The sequence below is a fragment of the Pavona decussata genome, unplaced genomic scaffold, assembly GCF_977016875.1.
Source record: "Pavona decussata unplaced genomic scaffold, jaPavDecu1.1 SCAFFOLD_534, whole genome shotgun sequence".
NCBI classification, from domain to species: Eukaryota; Metazoa; Cnidaria; class Anthozoa; order Scleractinia; family Agariciidae; genus Pavona; species Pavona decussata.
In genome coordinates, this window is record NW_028145835.1 from 64661 (window position 1) to 75613 (window position 10953).

General features: G+C 39.3%; 1 protein-coding gene across 1 annotated transcript; it reads left to right on the forward strand.

The window, feature by feature from the left end:
- Positions 1 to 947: 947 nt before the first annotated feature.
- On the forward strand, positions 948 to 10547 carry LOC146449962 (uncharacterized). Its single transcript, XM_085100945.1, has 3 exons — positions 948 to 1808; positions 8375 to 8413; positions 9366 to 10547. The coding sequence occupies exon 1, from the start codon at positions 1012 to 1014 to the stop codon at positions 1744 to 1746; it is 735 nt and encodes a 244-aa protein (XP_084957071.1). The 5' UTR covers positions 948 to 1011; the 3' UTR covers positions 1747 to 1808; positions 8375 to 8413; positions 9366 to 10547.
- The last annotated feature ends 406 nt before the right edge of the window (positions 10548 to 10953 follow it).

Sequence of the window (10953 nt, forward strand, 5' to 3'; positions counted from 1 at the left end):
CAAATGAAATAAACTTATATTTCAAGTTACCGGTTGTCGTTTGCGTTGCCGTCGCCGCTTCTTTAGGTTCCCTAGTCTTGAAACACTTGTGTGTGCACCCAGACGTACATTACGTTACATTACTTTGTTTGCATAAATCCGCCACAAACAAAACATGATATTGAATGTGTGTTAATAACAAATCAAGTCACACATCTTGTTACATGCAGTGATGAAAAATTACCGATCTAAGATCCATTGCAATACATCGAAACTGGCCTTGAAAATAATGCCTATTGAGCCCTTAGACTCACTCATGTTGTTACGTATGTTCATCACGGGTTTACTTACTAAAACTGTGAAAACTCGAGCTGGCCTATAGTTTGCGTGGCAGAGGTCAAGTCACATATAAATGAAAACGGCTTGGAATTGGTAGCTAAAGCATATGGAAGATTAACTAGAAAGTATCTGACTATATTCCCAAATTAACCGCGATTTTTAAGATAGGGTCACAGTGGTACGTGCCTTTAATTTAAAGGTGAATAAATAACCACGGATTAACGAAGATATAGAAGCTAAATTTAGTTATGACAAGGGTTAAACAGGACACTGCATTACCGCAAATAATTTCGTTTCGCCGAACACCGTAGGTTTAAAAACATAAACATCACACACTGTAGGGTTTGAGATCACCACAATCACCGCAAGGTTGGGATTTTATTAACCAAGATACCGCAGCACTGCAATACCGCAAAAACCAATGTCCCCCTCTTAGAGCACAATTGAAGTCCTTCAATCTTCAGTCAGCTCCATCTCCTCCTTGTTCCTCTGGTTAATTCCACGGAGGTGTACAAAACAGGTGATGACGTTTGGTCATGACGAGTTTACGTCACGTCACGTTCGTATAATCTGACCAATAGCGTCGTTTTGTGACCATATTTAGCAATTAGGGGAAGTGGAGAGCGTTCAATCTTCCTCTTCTGTACACGACAAGGCAGCTTCCATTGTATCTCTGTCTCCCAAGTTGTCATCATGAATTCAGTAGAAACTGAAAGTGAGTTGGAAGTTGAAAAGCGTTTAGTGTTGCCACTTGGCACTTCAGATGGCGCTGCCCCTTCGGTGTCTGGGTTTGTAAATGATGGTAGCCTCGTTTGCTTTACCTCAAACGTGACGGCGCAACTAAAACAAGATATCCTATACTCCGTTCTGCTAGCGCAACTGGCTGCAAACAAGAAGCACGACCGCTTCAATGACACTGAACATTGGTACAGGTTTTACACTGACGTGATGGGAAAGGTTGGATGGGTCCAGCAAGGTGTCGCGTTCGATAAATACCAGTCGTCTCAGTCCGATTTCAAGATTTCCCAAATAACACTGGAGTTGTTGAGCGACCTGATAGGACCTGAAGCCGAAATGATGACAGTCGTGAATGCAACTATCGATAACTTGGCAAAATCTTCAGAAGGGATTACTCTGTTTAGTTCCAACAGCGCCTCAGAGAAGAATGGAAACTTCCAAATTATGGCGTGCACAGTAGACGAGTGTAACCAGGTAAACGTTGCCTTCGTTGGTGTCTATTTCACGGCCAGTCAAGTCTCCAAGAACTACTTCTTCGACACTTACTCAAGGGAGGGCATACAGCTGTTTAAGGTTGCTCATATCTTCACCTTCAGTCAAGACCTATATGCATGCGTCCGTGAGAACGTTATTAAGAAGCTGGAAGATAAAGTGGATATCGATAGAATAAGGAAGTCTATTGATGTATAAGTTATTCAAGTTTGACTTGTTATCAATTGCTACTTCCGAACCTTTTAGCTCCGCATTTAACGGTAAGTTTTTAACTCAATTGTGGGTTAAAAAATGGGTTTGTTCTCCTATAAAGTATAACTGACGTTACTAAATGTTAAAAAGGAATGTAACAATGAAGCGTAGTCATAAATAAACATGTTCATAGGAAATATGTTAAAACAAGATGCCTGCTATACTGGCATTACGCGAGATGCTGGGGTGATTCATTTATTCCAACTGTATGCTTCGCCGATTGATAAAACTATCCTTGCTAATGGAATAGTTTGAGTCACGACGATCGCGTTACGTTGTTTTCCGTGTGTTACGCGACTCAGACTATCAGCGGAAATTTGTCAAATTCCATTACGATAACGTAAGCTTCTCAATGACCTCTTTTCAGTCTCGCGTCGTGGTCTAAGACTGTCAAACAAAGCACGATTCCTTCACTAAGAACTCACCAATTTCCACCGTTTTACGTGTCGGGTGCTTCTTAGAAGTTATTCTTTCGATTTACCGCTTCAAAATGGTGAAATTTCCCTTTGAAAACGGCACACTTGAGTCCAGAACATGTTAAAACAATATGGCGCGACTTAATCCGTCTTTAATAAATATATCAAATGATGCATTGACGTCACACAGGTAGGGGTGAGTGGGTCCCCTCCCTCGCAATATAAGCGACAAGAATGGATTTTGATTGGCCTGCTTTTGTTGAAGACAATCAAAACAAGATGCCTGCTACACTGGCATTACGCGTGATGCTGGGGCTCATTCATTTATTCCAACTGTATGCTTCGCCGATTGATAAATCTATCCTTGCTAATGGAATAGTTTGAGTCACGACGATCGCGTTACGTTGTTTTCCATGTGTTACGCGACTCAGACTTTCACCGGAAATGTGTGGAATTCCATTACGATAACGTAAGCTTCTCAATGACCTCTTTTTAGTCTCGCGTCGTTGTCAAGGACTGTCAAACAAAGCACGATTCCTTCGCCATGAACTCACCAATTTCTACCGTTTTAAATGTCGAGTGCTTCTTAGAAGTTGTTCTTTTGATTTGCCGCTTCAAAATGGTGAAATTTCCGTTTGAAAACGGCACACTTGAGTCCAGAACATGTTATAAACAATATGGTGCCAAATTTAATCCGTTTTTAATAAATAGATCAAATGATGCGTTGACGTCACACAGGTAGGGGTGAGTGGGTCCCCTCCCTCGCGATGTAAGCGACAAGAATGGATTTTGATTGGCCTGCTACTGTTGAAGACAATCAGAACAATACACCCCGAGTAGGAGAGGGGTGAGTTTAATGAATAAACAAGATGCCTGCTATACTGGCATTACGCGAGATGCTGGGGCTGATTCATTTATTCCAACTGTATGCTTCGCCGATTGATAAAACTATCCTTGCTAATGGAATAGCTTGTGTCACGACGATCGCGTTACGTTGTTTTCCGTGTGTTACGCGACTCAGACTATCAGCGGAAATTTGTGGAATTCCATTACGATAACGTAAGCTTCTCAATGACCTCTTTTCAGTCTCGCGTCGTGGTCTAAGACTGTCAAACAAAGCACGATTCCTTCACTAAGAACTCACCAATTTCCACCGTTTTACGTGTCGGGTGCTTCTTAGAAGTTATTCTTTCGATTTACGGCTTCAAAATGGTGAAATTTCCCTTTGAAAACGGCACACTTGAGTCCAGAACATGTTAAAACAATATGGCGCGACTTAATCCGTCTTTAATAAATATATCAAATGATGCATTGACGTCACACAGGTAGGGGTGAGTGGGTCCCCTCCCTCGCAATATAAGCGACAAGAATGGATGTTGATTGGCCTGCTTTTGTTGAAGACAATCAAAACAATACATCCCGAGTAGGAGAGGGGAGAGTTTAATGAATAAATTAATGTACCGATTTGTGTATACGACGAAGAAAAAAAAAAAGAAATCGACCCGTTTTAAGACACGGTATGCCCCCTCAGGGCATCCCGCGTAACAATACATCCCGAGTAGGAGAGGGGAGAGTTTAATGAATAAATTAATGTACCGATTTGTGTATACGACGAAGAAAAAAAAAAAGAAATCGACCCGTTTTTAGACACGGTATGCCCCCTCAGGGCATCCCGCGTAATCATTCCGGCTGGATACGCATGCATCGCCATGGTACAGATTTATGAAAACCGATTAAAAAAATTATTTTGAAACTTTTGAATCATTGTTACTCGAACCCGACCCACCAAACCACAAAATAGATGGTGGTCTGTGCCTGCACCCCTCTTCCTCAACTTCAAAAGATGGTGTTTTTATTTCATAGCCAGCCCTCTATCCAGCAGTAGAATAATGACAATGAGATTCAAACCTCACTTTTCTTGTCCATGTTTCGATGCGGACTCTTGCTAGCTGAAAGTTTTTGTGCCAACTCAAATTTTAAAGCCAATAAGATTTTTATGGTAATGTTCATGAGATTGGTGGTGTCTTCGGTAACTTCCCCCCCCCCCCCTACCCCAGACAAGGTGAGTCCTCTTTTAATTCGAACAAACTTGTTATGACCAGTTCCCTAATAACTGTTTTTAAGGACCTCAACCCGGCTGTCAGTTATTTTCATTCCTGGACCTTTGTGGCCTCCTGTATATTGCCTGCTGAATCATGAAGGGGTCGTACCAAAGGGTTCTTTTCGGTGGATATCTGTTCGAGAGTTGTAAAAAAAATTTAAGGCTTTCTGCGACAAAATTTCAGCTAAAAATGTCGTAAAAGTAAAAAGTAAAGTAAATTTATTTATACACGATTAGATTTAAAGCTAGAAGCTTGTGGGACCGTGTAATCAAACAAATATTTTAAGCAGAACAGAAACTTTTCAGACTTTAAAAAATCTCAGCTGGCAGGGAGGCTTACCAGTTGGCTATTTACAAAGCGTGGCCGAGGTTTTGAACAGGGGACTACTATGGGCAGTCGTCACCACCAAAAATAATATATATATATTTAGCCAAGCCTAAAAGCGGAGCTCCAATTTTTTTTGATAGCATTTATAGAAATCTGCTTATCGTATGGACATAGTCTCTCATCCTTTCTAAAGTTATATATTTTTAATGCATATGCAGCAAACTCCCCATCAACAATGTAATACAGAGAGCACAATTATTTAAAGCTGATTTGTTGTAACAGAGGGCATTTTTTTCTAATTTTCCTTTCACCGAGTAAGGGTTGGTGATTGGTTGATCTTTGCGCTTGTACTCCAATCTCGTCCCCAGAGCCCGAGCGCGTTTTTGAATGGGAATGAGATTTCTAGGGAAATCGTTAAATAACAAGGACTGGAACCAGGTTTGTGAGACCGCGAGAATTGGCATCCCCCACCAAACCCGTCGAAAAGCGCTGGGCTCTGAATATCTGGTTCCAGTCCTTGTTATCTAAGGTCTTCCGATTCCTAGTACACAGATTCTTCATTTAAAAAATGGCAGCAATCTCGTTCCCAGAGCCCGCATTGCCCTTATCCAGGGTAGGTACTTCATATATGGTAATTATTACGTCCTCACTTTTTATTTTAATCAGTATGTACCCAAATTCTTTTTGAAATCATTATGTCCCCAATGTTGATCTGTTACCCTGTTACCCTGTTACCTTGTTACTATGTTACCTTGTTACTCTGTTACCTTGTTACTCTGTTACCTTGTTACTCTGTTACCTTGTTACTCTGCTACCCTGTTACCTTGTTACTCTGTTACCCTGTACTCTGTTACCTTGATACTCTGTTACCCTGTTACCTCGTTACCTTGTTACTCTGTTACCCTGTTACCTTGTTACTCTGTTACCCTGTTACCTCGTTACCTTGTTACTCTGTTACCTTGTTACTTTGTTACCTTGTAACCATGTTACCTTGTTACTCTGTTACCTTGTAACCATGTTACTTTGTTACTCTGTTACCTTGTAACCATGTTACTTTGTTATTCTGTTACCGTGTTACTTTGTTACCCTGTTACCTTGTTACCTTGTTACTCTGTTACCTTGTAACCATGTTACCTTGTTACTCTGTTACCTTGTAACCATGTTACTTTGTTACTCTGTTACTTTTTTACCTTGTTACTCTGTTACCTTGTTACCCTGTTACCTTGTTACTCTGTTACCTTGTAACCATGTTACCTTGTTACCATGTTACCTTGTTACTCTGTTACCTTGTTACCCTGTTACCCTTTTACTTTGTTACTCTGTTACCTTGTTACTCTGTTACCTTGTTACCTTGTTACCCTGTTACCTTGTTACTCTGTTACCTTGTTACTCTGTTACCTTGTTGCCCTGTTACCTTGTTACCCTGTTACCTTGTTACCTTGTTACCTTGTAACCATGTTACCTTGTTACCTTGTTACTCTGTTACCTTGTTACTCTGTTACCATGTTACCTTGTTACTGTTACCTTGTTACTCTGTTACCTTGTTACCTTGTAACCATGTTACCTTGTTACTCTGTTACCTTGTTACTCTGTTACCATGTTACCTTGTTACTCTGTTACCTTGTTACTCTGTTACCTTGTTACCTTTTTACTCTGTTACCTCGTTACCCTGTTACCTTGTTACCTTGTAACCATGTTACCTTGTTACCTTGTTACTCTGTTACCTTGTTACTCTTTTACCTTGTTACTCTGTTACCCTGTTACCTTGTTACCTTGTTACTGTGTTACCTTGTTACTCCGTTACCTTGTTACTCTGTTACCTTGTTACCTTGTTACCCTGTTACCTTGTTACTCTGTTACCTTGTTACTCTGTTACCTTGTTGCCCTGTTACCTTGTTACCCTGTTACCTTGTTACCTTGTTACCTTGTTACCTTGTTACCTTGTAACCATGTTACCTTGTTACCTTGTTACTCTGTTACCTTGTTACTCTGTTACCATGTTACCTTGTTACTGTTACCTTGTTACTCTGTTACCTTGTTACCTTGTAACCATGTTACCTTGTTACTCTGTTACCTTGTTACTCTGTTACCATGTTACCTTGTTACTCTGTTACCTTGTTACTCTGTTACCTTGTTACCTTTTTACTCTGTTACCTCGTTACCCTGTTACCTTGTTACCTTGTAACCATGTTACCTTGTTACCTTGTTACTCTGTTACCTTGTTACCTTGTTACTCTTTTACCTTGTTACTCTGTTACCCTGTTACCTTGTTACCTTGTTACTGTGTTACCTTGTTACTGTTACCTTGTTACTCTGTTACCTTGTTACCTTGTTACCTTGTTCCCTTGGTACCTTGTTACCCTGTTACCTTGTTACCTTGCTACCTTGTTACTCTGTGACCTTGTTACCTTGTTACCTTGTTATCTTGTTACCTTGTTACTCTGTTACCTTGTTACTCTGTTACCTTGTTACTCTGTTACCTTGTTACTCTGTTACCCTGTTACCTTGTTAACTTGTTACTCTGTTACCTTGTTACCTTGTTACTCTGTTACCTTGTTACCTTGTTACCGTGTTACTCTGTTACCTTGTTACCTTGTTACTGTTACCTTCTTACCTTGTAATTCTGTTACTGAGTTACTTTGTTACTCTTAAAAAACTAAAACTAATTACAACTTCTTTACAAGATTGCCGTGTGAGAGTCCGATACATCAGCTAACTTCTTGATATTTCGCTTGAAATGCTCAACGGATGAAGCATTTTTTAAGCTTTTGGGCAAGTTATTCCATAACATGGCCCCACTGTAAGAAACGCTTCGTTTCATATAATTGGTGTTTGGCTTGTACAGGGACAGGCTTCTCTCGGAGTTTCTTAAGTTGTAAGCAGAGTGACGCTGAGAGAAAAGACTTCAGTGTAGATATTCTGGACCAAGGTCTGTTATAGTTTTATACATCATTAATGGTTTTTGTTTCTTTCGCCGAAGAGATAGCCTCTCCCAGTCGAGGGTGGAGAGAAGGTGGTTTAAGCTCGCATCAAAGGATAATTTAGTTATAACTCTGGCTGCATGGTTGTATAAACTTTTGGAGCTTATCGCTCAAGTAACCACTCAAAAATGATTCCCAAACGGGGCTGCAGTAATCAAAATGAGGCATAATTAAAGCGTTATAAATTTGGATTGCAGTTTCTTTGGATATAAAGTACCGCGCACGTTTTAGTGCGCTTATAGCTGAAGAGACTTTCTTGCAAATCTCTTCAACATGTTTACCCCAAGAGAGTTGGGCATCTATGGTAAGACCCAAAGATTGGTCTCATCTACTCTCTTGATAATTTTGGTCATCAATTCTGATTTCTACATCGTCACATTGGGCAGATAGTCTTTGTCTTGATCCAATAATCATTAGTTTTGTTTTAGCAACATTTATACTGAAGGGCAAAAGGTGCCGGGAGTATTTTTTTTCTGAACAGTTCTGTTCAAGTCTACGATATAAGAAATGCTTATATGCCTATAACTTGTAGGCTCGACTGTAGTTGATTTGAATTGCCATCTTACATCACCTTGTTTAATCATCTTTTTGTAGCAGTGCCAAGGAAACATTTAAATTCAGCATTATAAAAGTGATATTTAATTGTTCTTGTTGTTGATATTGACTTGTTCGTATGATGATGATAATGATGATGATCGATACAGTGTGAACAAACCGACAATTTTTTTTTTAATTTTTTCACATACAGATGAGGTCAACGAAACCAGGGAAGAAATTTCAATTCTTTGTAAGTACAGATATCGTTTTTTCAAGTCATTCCGGTTATAGAGTGTGTGCACGGCGGCCATGTTGGAGGAATAAAACAATAGAATATATTTGCATAAAAATAGAATATATTTCCCAAAGGAAAATCATTTTATTGTTTCGGTCCTCCAACATGGCCGTCGTGTACACGCTCTATACATTGTTTCTTGTCTCGTGTCCAAACCCTCACCGAGCATTACAACCGACTTATACTAATGCGATCCCTGTATGGCTATTGAATCGTGCGTTGAGTTTTAGTTCGAAAAGTCTTCTTTATATGATGACTGATCTATCTTTATACAATGGCGTGAGTGAAATATCAGTTTTTTTTTCATCTTTTTAACAGCAGGTTGTTTGCCATACCTGCGTTTATAATTATAAATTTATCTCACACTTTGAATCATTGCAATAATATAATATACACAAGCTAACCAAGTCAATACAGACAAACTATGTCTTAAGAAAATCAAAATGTATTTAAAAGTCCTTTTGTATAATTATTATTATTTTTTTTTTTTGGGGGGGGGGGGAGGTACAAATTTTCTAGGAAGTGAAAGTAGCTTTTGAAAAAAGGCACGTTTTTGGTCCGCCCATATTTTGTGTTTCTTTTTTTGGTCATTTGCAAGAAGACCGTGACACCCGCACGCACGCACACATACTCACCTTTGGCAACTTGTGAGGTCTGTGTTTCCATACACCTCTTATGAGGACCCCCCTTTCTATTGGAGGTATCAAAAAAAAAATATGGATGTTTGGTAGCTTATTTGCCCATCTCTTTAAACACTTGATTAGACTTTAGGAAATTTCAATTTTTTGTGGGGTCTTTGTTATGAGGACCTGCCCATTACTCAACTTTGAATACTTATGGGTACTACTTGCCATACAATTCTTATGGGGACATACTCACCTAACTTGTGAGGTCTGTGTTTCCATAGTGATACCCTACTTGCGAGGACCACCTCTTCTGATGCGGAACAAGAAGAAGAAGAAGAAGGCTGTTTGGTTGCTTGTTTGTTATAATTCAAGACATTTGCTTCCTGGGGTTTCACTAACTCCCCTCTGACTACTTAACGGGAATTTTAATTCTTGCTAAACTGATGGGGACATGATACTTACACAACTACTTATGGGGACTACTTGCCAAATTTATGGGGACATGATACTTACACAACTACTTATGGGGACTACTTGCCAAACTTACGGGGACATGATACTTACACAACTACTTATGGGGACTACTTGCCAAACTTATGGGGACATGATACTTACACAACTAGTTATGGAGACTACTTGCCAAACTTTTAAGAGGACGTGCCAATAAACAACTACTTCTACTAATGGGATTATTTGCCATAGCTGAGCTATTGATTTTCTTCATTGAAGAGCACGTGTTTGCATGGAAACCAACCTATATTGTCTCTTTGTATCTGTTTGAAAGGCCAATAAGGTTGAAGATGATACCAAGGTTCTGATATTATGCAATTGTATGATTTTTCACTCTATTTCAGCCACATCCCATCTCATAATCACAAGAAATCTGATTATCTGAACAAAATAACAAAAAAATGCTACATTTACTGTAGTTTGCATTGGAAACATCGACACTTGATTTTGAACACATGAGGAGCCAATAATAATAGACTGCTGGGTCAAAGGGGGGAGGAAGATGCATGACAAATATAGGGAATATGGAATAAACTAATATTGGAAAGAGTGACTGACAATACTTACTGACAATAATAATAATCATAATAATTATGATGATGATGATGATGATAATCATAATTACCTATCACTGGATGAGGCTGAGTATGACCCGAAGAATTATAAAGATTGAGGAGTTTTCCAGTACAAATCCTTCTAATCTTACTATTGAGATATATGGATAAAAGTTTTACGGGTAATTAACCTACAGACTGTACTTTAAATATGCTCTCTCATTTCCTAAGACCTTGTAACAAAACTTTCCAAAGGAGAACTGTTTTTGATCGGAAAGTTGATCATGTGACCAGCTATTGCAAAAGGCCTATTAGTGACAATTTATACTTTCTTATAGCTGCCTTAGCACATTCCTTCACTTCAAATCGACCGTCCGCCCAGCTCTAGCTGCACAAGGTTTTAAGAGTCACTTATTTGTAGTATATTTTAAACTTTAAAAAGATTAGGTTTTAAGATTCTTGGAAAAAGGAAAACTGTAATACATTTTGTTGAAACACCAATTTGTTTATGAGAGAACTTCTAAAGACTTTATTTCTGAACAAAAAAAGCAATGAGATAGGCTCCCCTTTCCTACAGTGTGCACGGCCGGTGAGACCAGTTCCTAGACACTGCCTTCCTTTGAGACCATCATAGGTAATCCAATGTGGATCATCAGAGGCGCGCAGCCTGTCATGGGAGAATTTTGGGGGGCTTTGGTAGAATCTAATATGGCGGCCAAGCTCTTTATGGAGAATCCTCCTTCTGATCAAATAAGCCAGTTTTTCAGAGAAAAAAGCGATGAGTACATGTCTTGTACAGAAAACG